At 35.2% G+C, this 24,167-nt stretch overlaps 1 protein-coding gene across 7 annotated transcripts in view; it reads left to right on the forward strand.

Moving 5' to 3' along the window:
* LOC138704832 (retinol dehydrogenase 7-like) overlaps positions 1 to 24,167 on the forward strand; it is a 68,987-nt gene that overhangs the window by 11,545 nt on the left and 33,275 nt on the right. For all 7 annotated transcript variants that reach the window (XM_069833131.1, XM_069833138.1, XM_069833132.1 and 4 more), the window contains exons 2-3: positions 9,725 to 9,951; positions 15,291 to 15,509. In XM_069833131.1, coding sequence (XP_069689232.1) covers positions 9,725 to 9,951; positions 15,291 to 15,509 — 446 coding nt within the window. The remainder of the gene's footprint in view (positions 1 to 9,724; positions 9,952 to 15,290; positions 15,510 to 24,167) is intronic.

The raw sequence follows: 24,167 nt of genomic DNA on the forward strand, positions 1-24,167 counted from the left end.
GACATCATTTTATTTTTACTTCAATTTTTATTATACCTGAGTTTTTGAATGTACTTCACTCCCACCCCTTCTACTAAGGAAGTTCCAACTCCACACAGAACCAAGACCGCAGATAGTAAGCAGTACTGAGTTACTGGGTATAGTACGTTCCAGAAATATGTTCGCGTTTTCCAATGACGAAAGAGCTTTCAATATTGAATCATATTTTCGCACAGGTACTGTCCGTTTGTCTACGTCGCATCCCTGTTTCCTCCACCTGCTTCTGTTCGCCCCTTTATAAAAGCAGGGCTGTCTTAGCTCTTTTCTGAAAACATTAATTTCTCTTAGGAATTGGACGTTTACGTAATATTATACAGCTGTTTAATTTAACTTAAATAAAAGGGCCTCGTTAAGTAATTAACAGTCACGTGATTTCCTCCCTTTCTACAATCCTGCGGCATAACCACTTGGACGGACAGTAGATAGCATGTCTGAGTAATTTTATATTTTCGGGTCGGGCAGAAGTGAAGATTGAATTCACAGTACGTAGAGTAGGTACAGAATTATTTCAACATGAGTTACTAGTACGAAGGACGAAACTGGCAATTGGAATTAGATGCAATAGTCTATAGTGCGATAATATGCACAAAAGAACTGAAGCCTGTATCGAAATGAACGGCCACCATTTTCAAAATTGTGTTTAAATATTCATATTATGATTATTTTTAAATTTAACTTCTTTCTCTATATTGTACGCTAATGTGCTGTAGACAGTATAATATACACTGCATAATGAATACGTTCGCATGGATAACTCACTTCGTGAGTAAAAACACTTATTCTTAATACAGTACTGTACTTTGATTAAAGAAAAACCTAATGGAAATTATCAAACTCAAAATCGCGATATTTCCTAGTTTACGTAGATGGATGAACTACTTTTCTTCCATCCTATACCTAGCAGAGTGATTTGTGTTTTACGCCAGTATCATCGAACTCCAGTCTTGGAGGGGGGAGCAAGCGGTGTTTCCGGTTCTCTAAAGGTATAGACAGGTTAATATTAAAAATGTTAGTAAAAATAAAATGATGTCCCTGTATAATAATATAATAATAATAACCAATGCTTTTCTTCTGGAGAAAAAGGTGGTGGAACCACAGTCTAGTATATACAGTCACGAAGCTCAATACATAGGGAATATGTATCCATAGATAGTTGATAACCATTAGGATCGCTACTATCGCCTCATCATAAGGTTAGGCAAAGCGAAATAGTACCTGGACAGTCTATTTTGTTCCTAGCACCCTCAAAAACTGAAGCTTCGTAACTGTATATACTAGACTGTGGTGGAACTCTGTGCAGAATATTTTATAGCGGACGGGGAGACGATTACTGTTCACTGCACGGGAATTTTGTCGTTTTCAACCTCCTTTTCGTCCAACTAAGGCCGTGTCTCAAAGCTCAAGTCCACACTACACACTAGTGACTAGCAACTAGGTGACTTGTAAACTACACACTAGGGAGCTTTGGAAATGTATGCTTGAAACACGGCCTTCTTCATAAACTAATTTTTTAAAAACCATGACATCACTGTGCAGCACTAAATTAAGAAGGCAGTGTCCTAATGCAGTTTAATTACGAATTATGTCGGAAAGATAAGGGCTTAATATATTACAATAATGTTTAAAACATTGTACAGAAGGTACTAACAATGCCAGTGTTCAAAGTTAACGTGTTATTCTACATTATATTTACATTATTTCACTTCCAAAGCATTTTCAGATTTAATAACCCCAATTGCCGATGAGGTATCCATGTTTGTTTAGTGAACAAGTCAGCATTCAAGCAAGCATTTTCGTTTACTAGCTACTACGAACTTGATTGCTATGCACTATGTATATTTGGATCACAACTTCTGACGTCACATCCGGCTATTTAGTCAACAATCTAGTTCACTTCAGCTGAAAATGTAGCTTTGAGACATGGCCTAACAGTTTCGTCGAAGGTCTAAGCGGAATTGAAACAAAAATAGCTAATATTAAAAACATAGTTATTCACATGTATTTCGGTTCCATGATGAAAACGTAACAAAAAGGTGCCAGAATGTGTTCCAGAGCGTAACATCAGAAAAGAGCACTAATAACAATTGAAGACATTATTACAAAAACTACCCTTGTCAAAATTGCTATTTTTCAGGAGAACAATAAAAACAAATAGAACAACACATGTCAGCTGTTTCTGTACAACTAGTGTTTATCCAAACAAACAAAAAAAAACAGCAACTTGAGTGGCATTAGAAAAAAAACAAAGGTGTGTGTCAAAAATTTCAACCTGTCTATTGTGGATGTCCGATAAAATAAATTTTAATATCTTTTTTGGCAACTCACCTATTTACATTAATGTGAAGTCTGCGCTTGGTGGGTTGCATAAAATTTCTCTATACGTGGCCTTATGATTGACAGGGCAACACGTAAATAATCTTCAAAATGCAGCAGACTGTTGCTTTGTTTAGAGTTCACTATTTTCATGGTAGAAAATGCTGAGCGACATAAGTACGAAGTTGAAAACGGCAGTTCTAAATATCTTTTTAGTTTATTCAGCACCATCGACTGATTTGACAAAACATTTCCGCATATAAGATACTCGAGATTTTGTTTATATTCATCTCCACGCCACGTAAAACCATATTGCAAGTATTCATCACTATAATATTTACGAAACGCAGTATTCGTTTTTGCGAACCCTGAAGGGAACTTTCGCTCACATTATTTGAATTAGCACTGTTGTCATCTAACCCAGAACTTATAATAATTATAAACAGAGTTTAAAATCGTCAGAACATATTACAGATTGATTTTTTCAATTAAAAATTTGTCCACAAAATCTAAATAAAGCACTTTTAATAAAATAATCGCACTATCACCCGCTCACACGCATATCTGAAACTGACCAATATGTTCTGACGATTCTAAACTCTCTTTATTACTAAGTGGAAAGAGTAAACGAATTACTAAGCATTGTTGGAGATGTTCACTTTCATTCGAATTATCTCCACGCAGAAAAATTAAACCGAGCATTGTTGCAAGTCTTCACATTTCATTGATAAAGTCTGTCTCAAAAAAAAATGTACCATATCAAAGACTTCGTTGTAAATAAAAAATGCGTTGTAAAGAGACTTCCTGGATGGCATAAAATTTATTTTTTAATTCCAAAATTTCGCGGCACACTCCATGGCACTGTACGACACACCGGTTGGGAATCACTGACTTATGGTACAAATGTCTAAACCACAAGTAGGAATTTTTGCGAAACTAGGCCGTAGACTGAGTGTAGAAAACATGTCAACAAAATAAAATGATATAGGCCTAATATGTGCATGGATGGGCAACTCGTACTCTCAAACTGTCAACACAACCTCAGTGCAGATAGAACGGATTGTACTGGCTGTAGTGTCTGTATGTGGTTCTTACAAGGAGCAAGTTCGCTCGCATCTGCAAGTAGTGGCGGCTCGTTTTAAGTAAAAAGCAATATAATCCGATCAGATCATTACCCTTTAGTGATGAGTCGAAAGAGAAAGATTTTTTTATTAAGAAGGGAGGAAAAGCTTGTATAATGTTTTATTACACTTTTTTACGCACGACATTTTATGTTGCAAATAAACATAGTGAAGGTTTTAGGCTGGTATTCATACTCGACACTTTGGATTAAAGTGTAAAGTTAGTAATGAAATACTGTCCAGATCTGCTTTAGAACAGCAAAAGGTAGAAATGGGATATCAACAAGGTGAGACTGATATCAAATATCGTTAGCACCTTGTGCGTGCTAGTTACAGAATTGCACGACATGATCGAGTAGCTAAGTGCATTTATGGATAAATTTGAAATGTGGCAGTATCACGTAGAACATAGGCAACTTCACTTTCTTTTACTATAAATTATTTTGAAAAGTGATAAGAAAATCTGCTTATCAAAAATATAAGACCCTACTTCAAGACCTACAGCAGAAGTCACTGGTAAGTCTGGAGAAACAGTGACAATATTATCAAATAATGGAGATTTTTCTGAAATCCTTCTGGCTTACAGCCGACAGAAGATCCTGAAAGTTTGTAGCTTGAATTGATAAATCTACAGAACAGCAAGCCACTGAGATTCCGCGAAATCAGGAATCGAACTGTTCGTAATGTTGCCCAAGACAGATTTCCAAATATACTCTTTGCTTCCACATTATGTGCTTGAGGCAGAGTTCAGAGTTTAATACAAAAAAGAAATGTAAAGCAGTCCATGTACTGAAAGAGCTCGTAAGTAGGTTTATTTCATTTGCCGTGACATGTAAAAATTACTTCCTTGAATTTGTGATTGTTTGCGAATACAGACTATTACCTTTCTGAGAACAGAGGAATACTTTTTAATAATAATAATAATAATAATAATAATAATAATAATAATAATAATAATAATAAGAAGAATAACAATAATAATAAGAAGAATAACAATAATAATAATAATAATAATAATAATAATAATAATAATAATAATAATAATAATGTTTTTTTAACTGGCAGAGTTAAGGCCCTTTGTTGCATCTTGAAATGATTGTATTAAGTTTGTGTTTCCAGTACTAAACTAATTTACAAACCTAGGAAATATAATTTTATTATGTGTGTTTAGGTACAGTCTGTCTAAAATTACTATAATTATTGTATCATCCGTCATTCTGAAATGCTGTGGCTGGCTCAGTTTACTTTCTTTCTTTCTTTCTTTCAAGATTTTTTTTTAACACTTCGTGAGCACGAGTTGCCCATCCATGAACATGTGTGTCGTACACTATTTTTAGACATCTGTTCAGATACTTTAAAATTATTTTACTTGAAATTGCTGAACTCATAGCTGGCGGTAAATTTTTGAACTGTCGTTTACAATTTTCATCGCCATGGCAGGTGTGGCACTAAATGCCGTCTGACAGCAAGTTTATAAAATATTATAGCTGGAGTTTCAACTCGCGTTCGAATATTATATTGTGAAAGTGAACCAGAACGAATAAAAAAGGTTCAGAGAGAGTAATATTGGCTTAATTACCAGTAAAATTAAAATAAAGGATTCAATTGATATAAACAATTTTAAAATTATTGTTTATTTAACGACGCTCGCAACTGCAACTGCAGAGGTTATATCAGCATCGCCGGTGTGCCGGAATTTTGTGCCGCAGCAGTTCTTTTACATGCCAGTAAATCTACTGACATGAACATGTCGCATTTAAGCACACTTAAATTCCACCGATTTGGGGCAAGGATCGAACCCGCAACCTCGAGCACAGAAGGTCAGCGCTATACCAACTGCGCTACCGAGGCCGACTCCAAATGATTTTGAAATGGTGAAAGATAAAGAAGTAAGATAAAAAAAGTAAAAATACAGAAAAAATACTATTTATACTCATTTAAATGATATTTCAAACCCTAATTTACTCCCCTTAATTCTGGCAAGTGCATTAGGCCTACAAGTAGTAAAATATTATGGTCATCAATAAAATAATTGAAGTTTAATGATGAAAGAGTACGATGAAAGAGTACGATGAAAGAGTAGTGGAACGGAGAAAAATTCTCTACGGCACCGGGATTTGAACCCGGGTTTTCAGCTCTACGTGCTGATGCTTTATCCACTAAGCCACACCGGATTCCCATCCCGGTGTCGGATGGAATCCTCTCAGTTTAAGTTCCACCTCTTGGGTTCACTCTGGTGGCCGCTCTCTGCACTACGTCATAACTGTCTATGAACGTTGGACTAATGTCCCCACATGTGCGGAGAGTGCTTGCTTAGACGTGTGTCAAATTCGCTTCCGCTCTCTGTACTTGAAACACGTCGATTACATCGTGTCCGGGGCGTCGTATGTTCACCTCAGACTAATACAATAATATACCGATGTCACGGCCCTAGTAGGGTAATTCCGGGTTAGATGGCCATAGTTTTTTAAATCACTTAGAACAGGGTAACCGATTGGTAAAGAAATACGAAACAAATCAAATACGTTCCTTCTAGGTTATGTTTCTCCACTACAGTGCCTCAGGGCGCATAGAATTCACTGATGTATTAAAAAAATACATTTGAAATATAATAGGCCACTGGCCATCTCACCCAACATATGTGGGTGAGATGGCCATAGGATATAGGGATAGATGGCGACCATAATTTTTAAGTAAATTCATAACAATTTTTTGTAAAAGAATGAGGTTTTATGCACTGGACACATAAATATAGTGTCTAAGTGCATAATTATGATTGTTTGAAACTTTTTAACAACTTTATTTTTTGTTTTTTCCTCTTTTAGTGAATTTTCCTTAAAACAATACAGAAATAAATTGAAACGCTTATGAACATATTATTATAATAATAATCCGAGGCACGACAGCCCATGAAGGACCATGATCGACCAGCCGGCTGCTGGCCTCACGTCCACATGTCGAAGCAGAGGTGGACGATCATCCAACCAAATGGAGGAATCGTGTGATTAGCCCGATGATCCCCCCAGCCGCTACAGCAGGCTTTCTTAACCGGATTTCGCTACCTATCGTAGTTACCCAAGTGCATCTCGATGATGGGTGGGCACCGGTCCCATACACTGGCTCAAATTTCATGAGATAATTTCTTCCCCCATGAGTTCGAACCAGCGCGAATTCCGTAACGCGAGTCCTAGGCAGGATGCCTTAGGCCACGACGCGGGACCTTATGAACATGTTAATGAAACAAAATCCTGAAAGGTCAGAGTAACAGTATCTTTTCCAGTTGGTTTCCGGGATAGGAAGCGTTGTCTCACAAGCAAACATTCTGATGGGAGCAAATAAAAAAGTTATTTTTTTTCTTCCGCCATATTAATAATGTCAAAAGAAGTGCTTATACAAATTTTGGCCACTCGACCGTAATTACGAGTCCATCCAGAAAGTGATTTTACCTGGAGCCGTTTACAGAAAAAAACACAATTACATGGAAAGATTTATTGAAACAGATACAGCAATTGTTGCGCTAATTGTGTAACGTATCTCCCACTGGAATTGAGACATTTGTCATAACATGGGATCAATTTTTGTACCATTGTGTCGTAGAAGTCAGCTTCCTGGGATCGAAACCAGCGTTGGACAGCCGCCTGCACCTCTCTACCGATCCCATCATATGAAAAATATCTCATTCCGGTGTGGATTGTGTTGAAAAAATAGCTCAACAATTGCTGTGTCTGTTCAATAATTTTTTTAATTAAATTGTGTTTTCTTTCTGTTAACGATCCCTGGCGAACTTTTTTACGGCCCTCGTAATTGCGGTCAAGTGGCCAACATTTTTATAAGCACTTCTTTTGACGTTATAAACATGGTGAAAAAAAATAACTTTTTTATCTGCTCCCATCAGAATGCTTGCTTGTCAGCCAGTCAGAGAAATTGACAAGTTCTTCAGCAAAAATGTAAGCGAGACTATAGACATCGGTCCCTGTAAGGGAAAATTCATGTTCCTGCATATTTAATATGGCGAACAAACCTACATCCATTGTCATTGCCTATGTGTCATTTGGTCCCATTGCACCCTTTGTATAATTGTGTTTTAACTCTACTTTCCAGGGCTTTTCTTGGAATATGAAATATAATGAAGGCTTGACGTACAGAAGTGCCATATTTAAAGGCTTCAAAAGCGCGGTATAAGTCATCTTCATTCCAAAGATACGTTTGCTGCCGGGCTTTGCTTTATATTTTATCGGAATCTAGAAATAATGATACTTTTAACATAATAATATTCCTCAATTGTAGGCCAACTATCCCGGAAAAATGCTGGCCATCTCTCCTTTTTTTACGGGAGAGATGGCCATACCGCGTAATAAAAACTGGCAGCAGTGAAGAGAACAAATACAGTTAAGATAGAATGTTTAAAGATGCCTTACCTCTTTAATAATGTTTCCATCAAATTTCCTCACAAAATGCAGTATTTCTCTATTGTTATTTCAGAAGGTGAAAAATTATTGCATGCTCACAGACTCACGAACGGCTACAAAACGCGGAAATAATAACCTTCCGTTTTCGCAGGTGCAACAATCACTTCGTTTAATTAATATCTGGCGGCAAACCGATTTTCATTCGAAACAGATGATTAGAATGAAAATAAGAGCGGTTGGTCGTCTCACCCGCATGGCTATCTCTCCCGGAATTACCCTAATAACATTTCCTAGAAAAATATGTAGTGATACAACGTACAATAGTACTTCATAATGTTTCTGTAGAGAAAAAAAAAGTAGAGAGAGACAGTCGGATAATTCGCCAATCGGTTAATAAGGTGATGCATACTCGGGGTTCTACTGTAGGCTATATCAAACAAAGAATGGAATCAATATGTTTACCAAAGAAAGTATTTCAGTATTAACCTAAATGGCATCGCACTGGTCACATCATGACCAATTTGAGAATAAGAAGTAGAGCAATATTATCAACAGTAATCTCACTAGAAGTTTTGATTTATCTAGAGAAAATCAAATCTCGAGTGGGATTTAATTGACTATTACACGATTAGAAGAAAGTACATAAAGATTAGAAGTAACGAAGTACTTCAATACAATAAAATATTAATTGACTTACGAAAGTACAAAACTGTCTTCAAATTTGTACCATCTCAACATTATAAATATTACGCTAATAGATGGCAGTAGTGTGTTATGAATAGCTGTTTTTTTATCAGTTGTGCCAACTATGGAATCTTCATTGAACTCTGTGGACGGTTACTGGTCAAGAAGGCTTTGTTGATTCAGTTTCATTTTTATTAAAAGAGTTGCATTCCACTTCAATTATTCCGATCCCAGTAATCAACGTCACTTGACAGATGATTTTCAATAAATCTTAGTATTAAACAATCTCTGATACGTGACTATTCATAATATCATACAGCAGAAGCTATAACATAACCTAAATAATATAAACGAGTGTTAGAAAAGTTTTAATTAGGGATGATGAAATAAACAAGAAATATTTTAATTAACGACGATGAAATAAAAAATAAACAGGAATAATTTTAAAAGAAACAATTATTGAAAGTAGGTACAATTTTCAAATTTGAATGTTTTAGTGGTTGGTGGTTCAGTTGATGTTATATTGGACGTGTGCGTAAAAGAAGTGAACTCGGTGATGTACATGGTATATCCCTCAACTTATTCAGGATTTCCGAATGGTGCTCTTCATTTATTTGTAAATGGGTTTCAGGGAAGATGCAAAGCTATGACCAGTGATCTTTATTAATTCTTGTTCTTGAATGCCAATGTGAGTCATATTGTATTTGAAAGTGCTGTGCATCGATTGGAGTGGTTTGTAATTTTCTGTTTTTTGACGTCCAGACCAGTGCAGTTTGAAATGGTGGCAAACAAAGAAACAAATGCTAGGGTAGTGATAAAAATAAAGAAATGCTAGGGACGCGATAAAATTAAACAAATGCTAGGGACGCGATAAAATTGTGCGATAAGCAGCCATAATTGGTTGAAAGACGTCCTTTCGTACCGTTTTATTGGTCAAAAGTAGTGTGACGTAGTAAAAGTGTAATAGTTACTAAAACACATAGGACTATCAGCAGCTCTGTTACCATTGAAACTTCATCTTTGTAGTCTAGTTACTTAGCTCTTAGTACCAATCTATACAACACAATGCATAGCAGTGAACCATAACGTCTAACACCACCTTGTTCCTTTATTCCCATCTTTTGAGATACTACATTTGCCTTTCTTGTCATGTTCCAGAGCTGAACCTTACAAGATGAATCTGCTGGGAAACATGACAAAGAAGATGTGTGTGTTTGGTGCCCTGTGTTGTTTGTTGCATATGTTCATTGGAACAAATTTTATACAGTCTCTTCTTATAATTCTGGTTGCGTTTGATGTTACTGGTAATATTTTGGACATGATATGGTATTTCACGCCAAAACATATGCTACCTGATATTCAAGACAAGGTAGTGATTGTTACTGGTGAGTTAAATACTTCTTTCCCCTACAAAAACTAAGAAACAATTTAAAATCTCTAGGAGAAGTTCAACTTCATTAACGTCAATCTTCTTTAAGGGGTTAGGTGCAACTTACAACAGAAAATTTTTGATAATATTCAACGTTTTTTTCTCCATTACTGTATCTTCTACAATAATGAAAATTGGTATGTGTAAAATACTGTCTTTCTGCTATATGAAAAAATTATATTTACGATTTAAAACAAATATTTATTTATTTTTTCGAAATTCAAAATGGTAGCAGTTCACTGTGCAGTGATGAAGCGTTTCCCTCATAACTCATAAACTTTTTCATGTTCTCTCTGTTTTATTTTATTGCTAAAACTCATGTTTACAATATCATGCTCTTTCAACTACATTCCTTAATAAATAATATATTTTTTATTTTGTGTTAGGAGAAAATATTGATATTTGACCATTTGTTTAAATGAATTATTTTTTTTATCAGAGAATCTATCAAAGGTAGAGAAGTGATTTTGCATCATATTGTAGATATGGCATGCTTAAGTACACACAAAAAATTTCATTATAGAATGTTGGCTAGTTTTTGAGTTATGAGGGAAACGCTTCATCACTGCACAGTAAACTGCCACCATTTTGCATTAAAAATATTTTTTTTTATCGTAAAAATATTTCTTTCATATAGCAGAAGGACAGTATTTTGCACATGCTAATTTTCGTTATTGTACAAGATACAGTAATAGAGGAAAAATATATTGAATACTCGTATTTCCAAAATTTTACAACTGTAAACTGTATCTAACCCCTTTAACAAAAGAACAAATTAATATTTACTATATGTAAGAGGTCTGCATAGTTCTTGTGGAAGGCATTCGGAAATTGGTTGAAACAGTTTCACTAAAAATCTTAAAATACTAATGACTAAGAAATATTAGCTTTCTCTTTATTGGGTCATTCAAGTGATCTAAGGAAAGGAATAATATACCAACAAACGACAATTTTACTGGAAAAGTGGTTGAAAGGTATACTATACAACATAAAGACATACATTTCGGAAACTGTTCATTGTATACATTTTCGATTGCGCTATCGCAAATGAAATCCCTCGAATTATCATAATTTAATTCGAGAAAAATTCGTTCCGGCACAGGGAATCGAACCCGGGACCTCTCAGCTCTGCGCGCTGAGTGCTCTTTCCAACTGAGCTATGCCGGTACACGATCCACGGTGCTGGCTGAACTCCTCTCGTTGTAATGTTTACGGCCTTACTACCTGCAGTTTAGACAATGTAAGTCATACATGCAGGAGCGCATATTTAAATGACTTTATGGCCATATTCAACATCAGTTTGTGACAACTGCTAACAGTTAATACATCACATATTCATTATATATGAGGTCTCGCCTACCTCATTGAATATTACACGACTACTATGAAGTAGCCAATGTATATATCATCATTTAATTCGAGAAAAATTCGTTGAGTGCTCTTTCCAACTGAGCTATTCCGGGACACGATCCACGGTGCCGGCATAGCTCAGTCGGAAAAAAGCACTCAGAATTTTTGTCGAATTAAATGATGATAATACACATTGGCTACTTCATAGTAGTCGTGTAATATTCAGTGAGGTAGGCAAGACCTCATATATAATGAATATGTGATGTAAATCCCTCGAAGTTTTAACCACATCTCTCTCAGGTACATTCGCCAGTTGATGTCTTGCCCGAGATCAATAAACAATTTCAAAACCGCACGAGAAGGTTTCATGACTGTTGTGGCTAGCCCATTTAAAGTCTGATACTGCTGTTCAATGTCGTCTTAGAATGCAATATGGACGTAAACCTTCAAGAGGCTAAAGCATCTGGTTCTGGATATTTACTGTTCATAAAACACTAGGAAATAAGCAAAATATTCTGTATGATATGGATATTTGTTCTTTCACTGTCCTTTATTAATGAAGAAAACATTTCACTTATTTCCCTAACACACTCATGATAACATGGTGAATATTCAAATTAAAAAGTTCTCCGCATAAATAAAAACTTTTATTTGTAAATAGCTTATACAACCCATTAGGGACTATTTTCATGTCTCATGGGCAACACAGTTTGGGTTTGAATTGCGCCTTCTGTCCGTAAATTTTTCTATACGTAGTTTGAAAATAAATACGTACAGAGTGTCCGAAAAGTCCCGAAGGCTAGGATTTATCACAGTATACGTCATTAATCACAGAGTGTGTTTCTATATATGCTCCATCAAGCTCCACACAAGCCTTCAGTCGAAAACGCATTAATGTTTAAAAAACACAAGTAAAAATCCAGGTGATATGACGCGGCACTCCGTCTCAATCCTTGAACGAAGTTGTTCCCATGTCTTAAGTACTGGCGCTGTAGATCCATGATTTAGGGACTTACATACCTTCAGAAAGCAAAGTCCATGGGATTCAAGTCCGGCGAGCGTAGAGTCCATTCGTCGGAACTCTGCGATTAAACCAAGAAGAAAAATTGCCCAACCAATCGCGCATTGCTTTAGTATAATGTGACTGGACGTCTTTTGAATGAACCACGTAGTCCGGTCGCCAAGAGCGTCCATACCAGCATTAGTCAATTGCCCATCTTCTATAGAAATGAAAATGTGCGGGCTGAGATACGGTCCTTCCACATGTCATACGAGATATACGTGGAGCCTGATGTAGCACATCTATACTAATACTAATAATAAATCTGTAGCCAAAATTTTTCTGGTAATTTTCGATTTTCCAAAAATAATTGGTATAACATGTATAATTAACCATCCTGAAACCGAAAATCGCTTTTTTGAAATTTTTGTTTGTATGTATGTCTGTATGTTTGTTACCTTTTCACGCGATAATGGCTGAACCGATTTATATGAAAATTGTAATATAAATTAAGTTCGTTGTAACTTAGATTTTAGGCTATAGGGCATTCAAAATACTTTATTTAAAAGGGGGGTTATAAGGGGGCCTGAATTAAATAAATCGAAATATCTCGCTTATTATTGATTTTATGAAAAATATTACATGACAAAAGTTTCTTCAAAAATAATTTCCCATAAGTTTTATTATATACAAAATTTTGATAGGACTGATATTTAATGAGATAAATGAGTTTTAAAATTACAATAACAACGCCATCTAAGGCGCGCCGTACTGAAATAAAAAAAAATTACTTCGTCTATAAGGGGCTTTGGACAACAACAATCGAAAGCTATTAAACATAGCCTAAAAGAACGTTTCTGTGTTTGTATGAAGTAATACCGGAAGCTAATTAATTGCTTAATTATTATTTCACCATTGGAAAGTGTAGTTTCTCTAGATGGACATAATTCTGCAATGTTATTACAGTTAACTTCTGAAACATATAGCAAGTAATATAAAGTATACACATTAAAAATAATTGATATGTCAATCTTCATTAAACTCTAGTTGCATGTAATAACAATTATTAAGAAACATGTTAAAGGAATTGTCATTGCACCAAATGATTGCTCTCTGGACCAAAATGACCGCATTTTAATTATTTAAATACGATTTAAATTAAGTAACATATTAAACGATTTATCCTTCTAACAAACACGAATGTTCCCTGGATCAAACGTCCTATTTTAATTATGTAATTACTTTATATTTATTTCTGACAGGTGAGCAGAGCGCACGGGTACGGCTAGTATAATAGCCTATATATGATTTGTCGTATGGTGCGTGATTTTTCGGACACACCGGAGAATAAAATGCTAAATTACAAATGTTAACCATTGGTATGATGTGATTTTATGGTGATTGTTTTACTATGATTTCGGTGATTAAAATGGTTTGATTTCGATGAATATTCCGTGATAAAACAAGCAATTTCGTGCATATTTTGCCCTCTAAAAGACCTTAAAAATTATAAGAAACTAGCATTTAAAAAAATTATTATTGAAACTATCCCTTTGAAACTAATATAAAAATGTTTTCATTATTAGTTACATTCATAAATACCTATTTACTCTTTTTCATCAATGTAAAGAATGAGAATGGTTTCTACACTTCTATATGATAAAGAAACCCTTCGATCCGATAAAATGTCTTTGTACACAGAAAATCCTCTCTCACTATTTACATTTAACACTATAAACCGTAGAAGCCAAAGAGACTTCGAAGCGAAATAAATTGTCATCTTCAATCATGCCTGACATAATACCGTTCACGTAGCCACTATCACATTTTTTTCCTTCACATTCTTTGGCAAAGTTTTTAAGTACTTTATATACTTTTAAAAAGTCTTCTTTTGGAACACCATCTAGTCCAGGGACGCTTTAACTTTATCAGACTGCTCAGAGAAGGAAGGTAGAAAAGTTCTGCAGTGGCTCTGAACAATTTACCTACAGGGTCGTTTTTCATCTTTGCAACAGTTTTCATTGCCACTTGTTTGATCCTATACTTGAATGTGTGTTGTCTGTCATCACTTAGGGTAGTAAGGATATCTGTGGCATCATCACTTAATAAAACACACTTTTCTACAAGTTACCACTCAAAAGTCCTAGCTTGGAGTACAATTTATGAGCCAATGGATAGGATTAATTATCAGGAAAATAATCCCATTGATTTTTGCCTTAGAAAAGAAGGGCAGCACTGCTACTTACAGACCTGTTACTAAATCCAGTATTACTATGTGAAAAGATTTATTAAATCTACATACTTAGACTTCAACAAACAAAATTTGATAACACAATCACAAGGAAAAAATGGAACTCTTTGCGTCATAATCCACAGTTAATTCCCAATTTACCACCAAAATCGTCTGTAGCTGTATTTAAATTGGCTACAGGCCATGACTGTTTGGTCAAACAGAATTGGCATAGAATTGGAATATATCAGTCCCCTAACTGCCCATTGTGCAACTCAAACCAAGAAATGGATTCGGAACACCTCAAAATCTGTGCCTCAGTGGCTGACCATGATAATATATTTGAAAATATTGGAGTGCAAGAGGTCAAATGACTTTATTGTCATACGCCTAGCATTAGAAAACAACAACAACATATTTTTATTCGAAGACAATTTTCACGTATTATTTAGAATAAAGAATCATTTTTCGTGGAAATTCTCCATAAAACCTGTTTTCTTTGTTGAAAATATCGTGAATGTGGAGTAATTTCATACATCTCTATCAATTTCGCGAAAATTCGCGATATACTTTACTTAATTTTGGACTTTCATTAAGAGATTTGCGTTTTATACGTATAAAATTAAGTTTTTAACACATTTGACGTATATTGTTAATAACAAAAATCACACTCCTAAACACTGGCTAACGTTATTCTGTATTTCTTCATAAACAGGATGTGACACAGGATTTGGCCACGAGTTTGCGAAGAAACTTGACTCTTTAGGGGTCCTAGTATTCGCTGGGTGCCTCTATTCCGAAGGTGATGGAGCTAGGGCTCTTAAGGACTCCTGCTCAGACAAGTTAAAAATTATACAACTTGATGTCACACAAGATGATCAAGTTGAAAATGCAGTGAAAACGGTGACTTCTATTCTCGAAGAAACAAAACAAGGTGAGTTCAAAAAGTTATTATTATTCATTCATAACGTTACCAAGATCATTTGTCAACACATACACGTAGAGTGCATACTTCATTGACATGTAAAGATGTGATGGTAATGATGATGAAGATGGCAGCGTTGATGGTGGACAGAACTGTATTGATAAATACATACTTTCCTCTTCGAAGCGTATCTACTGAAGAAGTAGTACGAGTTGTGTGTACTATATTTTGATGGCGCTTTCCAAAGACTACATGTTGTTAAATTATTAAGTAAGTGCGAAAAACCGGTTTATTTTCGATAAGAAACGTTGTTGCATCTTAAGAAGTGGACTATATTATTCTGACCATACTTATGCTCCATACATTTCCGTAATCGACATATTCCCTACTCTTTTGAAGAAATTCTTTCTAAATTGTATGACAAAGTTTTTATAACTGTTACTGGTTATAATTTTTGCAGCTATCTTAATTTATTTCTTCAGGATCAGGAATACTTTACTGCTTATGCATTAGCATGTTGCATTATGGCGTATATTTATTTTATTTTAGTAGGTTATTTTACGACGCTTTACCAAGATCTTAGGTTATTTAGCATCTGAATGAGATGAAGGTGATAATGCCGGTGAAATGAGTCCGGGGTCAATCACCGAAAGCTACCCAGCATTTGCTCATATTGGGTTGAGGGAAAACCCCGGAAAAAACCTCAACCAGGTAACCGACCGGGAGAATGTCGTGTATGATATGATATGATATGATATGATATATGCGATATATCATACGATATATTGATAATGTTATGATATGATATGATATGATATAATGTGATATAATATGATATGATATGATATGATATGATATGATATGATATGATATGATATGATATGATATGATATATGATATGATGTACTGTATGTTATATGAAGATATGATATGATATATGATATGATTTATTGTCACAAAGCCGTTTAGTCCTGCTTGCCTTCACATTCCTGTATTCGGATCATCATCCCATTCTTACACTACTTACATCAATTTTAAACTTACAAGCAAACATTTTGATGAGGATAGACAAAGAAAGTTTTTTTTTCTTTCACCATGTTAATAATGTCAAAAGAAGAACTTATATAAATTTTGACCACTCGACCGCAATTACGAGGGCCGTAAAAGAATAAGTTCGCCAGGGCCCGTTAATAGAAAGAAAACACAATTTCATTGGAAAAATGTATTGCAACAGACACAGCAATTGTTGAGCTATTTTTTCAACATATTCCCCACCGGAATTGAGACATTTGTCAATGACAAATTGTCATATCATGGGATCGACACGGTGAAGACGGCTATCAAACGCTGGTTCCGATCGCAGGCGACTGACTTCTACGATACAAGGATACAAAAATTGGGCCCATGGTATGACAAATGTCTCAGTTCCAGTGGGGGATACGTTGACAAATAGCGCAACAATTGCTGTATCTGTTTCAATAGATCTTTCCATGTACTTGTGATTTTTTTTCTGTAAAAAGCCCCAGGGAAAATCACTTTCTGAACGGCCTCGTAATTGCGGTCGAGTGGCCAAAATTTGTATGAGCACTTCTTTTGACTTTATTAACATAGTGGGAGAAAAAAATTTAATTTTTTTTTATCTGTCTCCATCAGAATGTTTGCTTGTTAGAGGACGACTCATGCACTTATCATCCTTTATTCAGTGCTGTGTCCTACCTTGTTCATTCCTTTACTTATCACTTTATCTATTTCGCACTTTAGTCATCTGACACTATATGCCGTTCTAAAACCTAGGTATCTAAAACTAATTCTCATATCCTTACCATTATGTTTACTACTTATTTCAGACTCTATTTTCACTATACATTATTTTTCTTACTATTTCGATCTCTTACTTGTTATACTCATATAACATAAAAATCTTGTTTTTTCGTATTCTCTATCCCGCCTGATACCACATTCCTTACTTTCCTAATTCTTAGCCCTTACTGACATGTAACATGGTTAATTCATACTCCTCGCTCACTTTGCTATTTACATCACTTCACTAAATAATTTACTACTCTTACACTATATTCTTACACTTTACATAATTTAAACGACTCATGCACTTATTTTCCATTGTTCTACAATATGTCTTTCCATCTCCTTTCTTTTTTCTTATCAATTTTTTTCTATTTCGTACTTTACTCGTCCAACATTATTAATTATCACTCAAAACCTACCTATTTAAATCTAAACTGACATCATATATATTAACCATAAAGTAGCTGTCCGTAACAAAAAGGTTGCCCAAAGGACACAGCGTACCATGAATACAAAAGCAATTCCAATATACAATATAATATAAAAGTTTCCAATGTAGACAAGCCAAACAAGGTTTACATAATATTAGAATTTCTCATCGCTTCACTGTTCATACTTAAATAATTGTTTAAGAGTTCATTGTCCATGTAAATGGTTTCTAAGAATCTGTACTGAATATTTATTTAATCTCAATAATGGTCAGAGTTTGTAATGTACTGGTTGGAACATTAAAAGTCTTATAGAATTCAACAAATAAGTTTGACATGGTATCATGAGAACCTAAAAACAAACGTATCACTTCAATACAACCACTATTATTCATGTCATCACATGGCAAGAAGTTTTCACATATTGTATTTGAACATGCATTACAATTCTGTGTCTTGGGGCAAGACAATGGTATAGTCGGAGGCACCGATTTTGGCAGATGACCTCAATGACATTTCCAATAGGCGAGCCAATGTTTTGTGAGAACTGCAAGAATGAATTGCGATAAGGCTGTCTGTCCTTCTTTATATGTTCACACTCGCCTCTCGTATCGTTATTATTAATTAATAAACACACCACGGTACAGTCCGACTCAAAGAATACCTTAAATACATGTAAATGACTTTCGTTCGCAATGATTTTACAATACGTCTTCTACATTTTCTAGATTGAAAGGAAAAAGCATTGCATTGCGCATATATGAAGAGTCCACTGCAAGAATGATGGATGTCATTTGGAATACATTTTGCAGGACAAGCAATTGAAAGTTTGAAATGTTTAGCGCTGAAAGCTTAACTGTGATTTTCCGATCATTACTGGAAAATGACTATCAGTGTTAATGCCATATAACTCTGTATGTACATTCTATATGTCTTAAGCTATGCATTGACGTCTTGGTTCATTTTCGACAAGAAAGTGACATCCATCATTCTTGCAGTGGACTCTACAATCCTGCCCTTACCAGATGAATATACAAGATTTGTCCAGCAATAATCTAGGGATATTCTACTGGTGGTGCGACAATTCAAATTAATAAAATTACGATTCTTCTTATTAATTATAATTTGGTTAATTGGGTAAAACTGCATGCTGCGGAAGTTAGATTTATATAAAGGTATAATAAATAGGACTGTAATGGATATTACAAGGGCAATAATTTCTTAACACGCACATTGTGAATAGAACAGAGAAGAAAGCATTTTAAATATTCAAAATCGTACAAAATATCGGAGCAACTAATTTTCCCTGCACAAATTGCATCAATTGAAAAATAAAATTACCATTCACAATAAATACTGTATTTTATGGATTATAAAAAGTTGTTTATTAATTTAGAGGTATTGCCTGATGGCTATACTAAATTCCAGCACAAAATTCATTCAGAATATGTAGAAATTACACTTTCGATTTTACTAAATGTATAGGCCTACTATCGAAAGATGTTACATACTCCCTTAAATACTGTACATGTGTTACCTGTGTTTATGTATATTTGCGGTATCCGAGGTTTCATTTTTTTAAATATAATTCATAGTACTGAAACTGCCATATTGAATTCGCACAAATTGTATTATTCGTAATTTTCGTCTCGAAAACTCCTAAGATATCTATTTAATTTTTCACCCATTTTTGTCTCACTCCACCACTTCAGGGAAAAAGTCGAACAAAATAATACCTTATTCGTATTGTGATCGCAAAGATCCCCAGATATCGACTTTCATCGACATCAGATGACTCCCTTCTGCCTTTTCATCAGTACCTTAGGATATGGTATTTTAAAAATCTAAGAATGTTTAACCAATATTGTAGAGAGTAACCTTCATTTTAAATTTTGCGTCCCTAGTTAAATATCCTTTAGTGAATTTTTAAAATCGTCAACTCCTTTCTCTCTCCTCTGCTCGGAAGTAGAAAAAAAAACCTGAAGTTATTTGAAGGGAGTAGCCTACATGAAATTTAATTTTTTTACTTTCCTTATACATTTAAAAACAATTCAGAGAGATGAGATGGATAGTCTAACCCAATTTTATGAGTGAATCTTTGTTTTAAATTTAAAGGCTCCACGTCTGCTGGTTAAAAAAATTAATCGGTATAATTATTTCGATTATTACTGCCTCCCATTTTCCATCTCTTAATGTTCGTATTTCGTAAAAGTCAGTCTTATCTATTGACTAAGGATTGTCATATTCCCATATACATATATATTTCCATATATATAACAAATTATATTTCCATTTCGTACAATATTCTGGTCACGAGACATAATCATATACTTTGTCTTTACGGGATTTACTTCCAAACCTATCGGTTTATTTGCTTCAAGTAAAATTTCCGTGTTTTCCTTAATCGTTTGTGGAGTTTTTCCTAACATATTCACGTCATCCGCATAGACAAGAAGCTGATGTAACCCGTTCAATTCCAAACCCTCTGTGTTATCCTGAACTTTCCTAATGGCATATTCTAGAACGAAGTTAAAACGTAAAGGTGATAGTGCATCTCCTTGCTTTAGTCCACAGTGAATTGAAAAAGCATCAGATAGAAACTGGCCTATACGTACTCTGCTGTAAGTTTCATTGAGATACATTTTAATTAATCGAATTAGTTACTTGGGAATACCAGAGACACATATAGACTACTGTAATATTTGTTTAGTTTTTGGAGGTGACTGTCCAGAGTCTAATAGAACACTCGGGCGTGCGTGTTTACTCTTATGTCTTACCCATTCCAGCTGCGACAGATAACCGATCTTGCAGCGGTGAGGAACTCGCTCTCGAGTTCACATTAACAAAATCCATCTGCCAAAATCCGTGGCGCGAAGTTTAAGTGCCAATATGGATCATGTATGAACAAAACCACTTTCTGAATGTTCCCTTGTTCTACTATCTACCGTAAAGTGGGGATATTTCGGACGCAGGGGTAACATCAGACAGTAATTCAATTTATCATATTTTATGTTGGTAACACCAGTTCACCAATGGGTCTTTAAAAATGTGCAGAAACATACGAACATAGTAAAAAGCGCGGAAAAGATGCTAAGAACTGGTGTTACCAACATAAAATATGATACATTGAATTACCGTCCGATGTTACCCCTGCGTCCGATATATCCCCACTTTACGGTATGTCTATAATTTGTTTGGTCATATCTGCCATCTATGAATGATTGTGAGAACCATTTCAAAATAGTGACACCATTGCACTACAGTTAAGAGAATGGTAAGCGACATCCTTGTTGTGAAAATACAGTAGCTGCTACTAGATAGAGGTTATAGTTGCAAGGAGAAATAATGATTCCAAATGAAAAATAATTATCGACAGGGGATGCTAAATGTGGTTCTGAATATGAACCAAAGTAAGCTTACTGATGAAGATGAAGTTACAAGTTCTGATGTATCGTAAGTGTAAACTATTTCATTCAAAAATATGCATGATGAGTATTTACACAGTATCTATGTTGTACAATATACCGTTTAAACATTGTGAAAATTTATAATACAACTGATATATGTAACAATTCGTAAATGCATACATATAATTTGAAGTATGTGATACAAAATAGTAATTTTGTATTCTTACTATATTCTTATGCACGAAAGAAAATAATGATTTTGCATGGTGCTTAATGAAAACAGAATTCTTATTCTTGCTTTCTTCGTCCGATTATGTATTTACTTATTTATTTGTTTGCTTATGTATTTATTTATTTCTTCACTTACACAGAAAAGAGAAATTAACTGTAATCAGAACGTAAAGTCATCTCAAAAATCACCTCAAAAGAGGAAACGTAAAATCCATAATGATAAATGGAATAAAGTCATAAGAAACACAACGTAACCTCGGGCAAGCTTACTGCTATTACAATAAATGGGAGTAGAAAATGGAATGTGAAGAATCGATTAAGTGTTGCATTATCTACTGCAAAAGCCCATGACCATTTAATTCCATCACGACATTATATTTTATGAAATAAATTATTAATAAATTTACATAAAGAATTCAAAACATTACTTGGAACAAGAAATACACCAGTAGAAAGGAGGTTTCTGCGCCTATATCAAGTGCTCCATGCAACTGTCATCAGAAATGTTTTGAGAAAGTGAGTATTTGCTGGAAGAAAATTCATTACCCTGCTTCAATACCTGAAGCTGGTCTATAGTGATTTTGAATAGGTTATATATATTTTATTTTTTAAAGCATGGGTTACGTTAATATGCTATTTTCGTAAAAATTAAACTACTGAATGTTCTACTTTGCTGCAGATCACTTTTTTTTTTGTGAAAATATGATGCTGCTGTTAAGTCTTCTAAGGTGTAACTAAGTTTCACTGAAATGCTAGATATAATCTATTATGATCTAACGCAAATATTTTGTTGTTATTGCTCTCAGATGAACACAGACTGCAAATACACGAGGATTTCTGGGCTCTTGGCGATTTGAATATGCAAAATAGGCTTCTAATAAGTCTTATGAAAATAAAAGAAGAGAAGAGAAGAGAAGACAGTCCATGAATAACACTAGAGATAGGAACAGCACAATCTATTATGAAGTTCCTCAAGGAGAGGAAAATATATTATGTAAAATGAAACATTTTCGGAGAATAATGCAGATCCAGTTTCAATTCATGCATGCTGGAAAATATTCTGCTCATCTTTCAATATTGGATTTAAACCACCGTCTCTAGACACATGTAATATATGTGATAAAAAGAGAACAAAGATTGGACCTACATGTTCTGAGGTTGAAAACACAAAACACAGTCTACAAACTGAATTGGATGTACATCTAGCCAAGTCAGATAGTGTAGCCAGGTCTATGGCTCACTACAAAAAAAAATCGATAATCCAACAGTATACCAAGTAATTGCATTGGATCTGCATCAGGCATTATCTAACCCTAGCTCTCCACAAATGTTGCTTTCTAAAGAGTCCGCCAAAAACTGTATACACACTTTGCCAAACTGTATCGGGGTATTGATATTGTCAATTGATTTGAATTACGAGTATGTTGTAGTATGGTCTTTCGCTCAACAGATGTCGGTACTTTCATCACGACATTGAGAAAATAAAACGGCTGGAGCACGTTTGACGTTCGAGCAGTGAAAATGCATTCTGAAGTGGTTATGAGGTTTGATAATGCCGTTGGAGTGCAGCGTCAGTGGAGGCGGGAGTACGAAACAGAACCCCCAATCCGCCTAAAAATTAAACGCATTATTGACAAATTTGAGGCGCATGGAACGATTTGTGATATTCACAAAGGAAGATCGGGAAGACCGCGTACAGCTACAAATCCTGTTTCGTCGGCTCTCGTATTGGAAAAGTTTGTTACTTCTCCACAGAAGTCTACTATGCAATGTGCACGTGAAGTGGGGATTAGCAGTACAAGTGTACGACGAATTCTGAAAGATGATAAATGGAAAGTAAATATCCCACGATTACTGCACGCGATTAATGATGACGATCCTGATCATCGAATGCAATTTTCCGAATAGTATTTGCGAATTGTAACTGAACAATTTGTGACGAAGGTAGTGTGGTCTGATGAGGCCCAGTTTAAACTTAAAGTAACAGTGAATCGGCATAACTGCGACTACTGGGCACCGGAAAACCCGCATGTTCATGTGGATAAGGCGGTCAATCTACCAGGAGTTCATGTGTGGTCTGGACTATCATTTAGGTGCTTAGTAGGACCCTTTTTCTTTGATGGTACTGCCACTGGAGAAGTGTACCTCAAAATGTTACGCACATCAATTTTACCAGGTGTACGTGCGCTTTATGGAGCCGATGATGAGGTCTTCTACCAACAGGACGGGACACCACCACACTACCACCTAGCCGTACGAGTTTTCCTGGATGACAATCTACAGGAACTTTGTATTGGACGAAGAGGGGCCCATTGAGTTCCCTCCACGGTCATCAGATCTAACTCTTATGGATTTTTACTTGCGGGGAACTGTAAAAGATCAAGTCTATCGACGTAAGCCGCGCTCGCTGGAGGACCTTCACCAGGAGATTACAGCGGCATGTGCAGCCATCTCCATTGAAACATTGACCGACGTAGCTGCGGCGACCGCTCGTCGTTGCGTTATGTGTCTGGCCGCCAAAGGCGAATATTTTGAACATCTAAAGTAACCATGTGCTTAACTGAAGATAGTACTACATGTGTGATCAGTATTTAAATGTAAAACAAACACATAATAAATAGTTTTCGTTCCTTAGAGAGTGTATACATTTTTTGGCGGACTCTGTACAAGCGGATACTTTGGACATACAACCTAACAATCCATGATTTTACATCTAGAAGAAGTCATTATATTTGTGTGGCCGGAACATGTGGCTAAGAGAGGCGCTGATGAAATTAAATCTTGTGTACTAAAAT

The sequence above is a fragment of the Periplaneta americana genome, chromosome 8 (assembly GCF_040183065.1).
Source record: "Periplaneta americana isolate PAMFEO1 chromosome 8, P.americana_PAMFEO1_priV1, whole genome shotgun sequence".
Classification (NCBI taxonomy): domain Eukaryota; kingdom Metazoa; phylum Arthropoda; class Insecta; order Blattodea; family Blattidae; genus Periplaneta; species Periplaneta americana.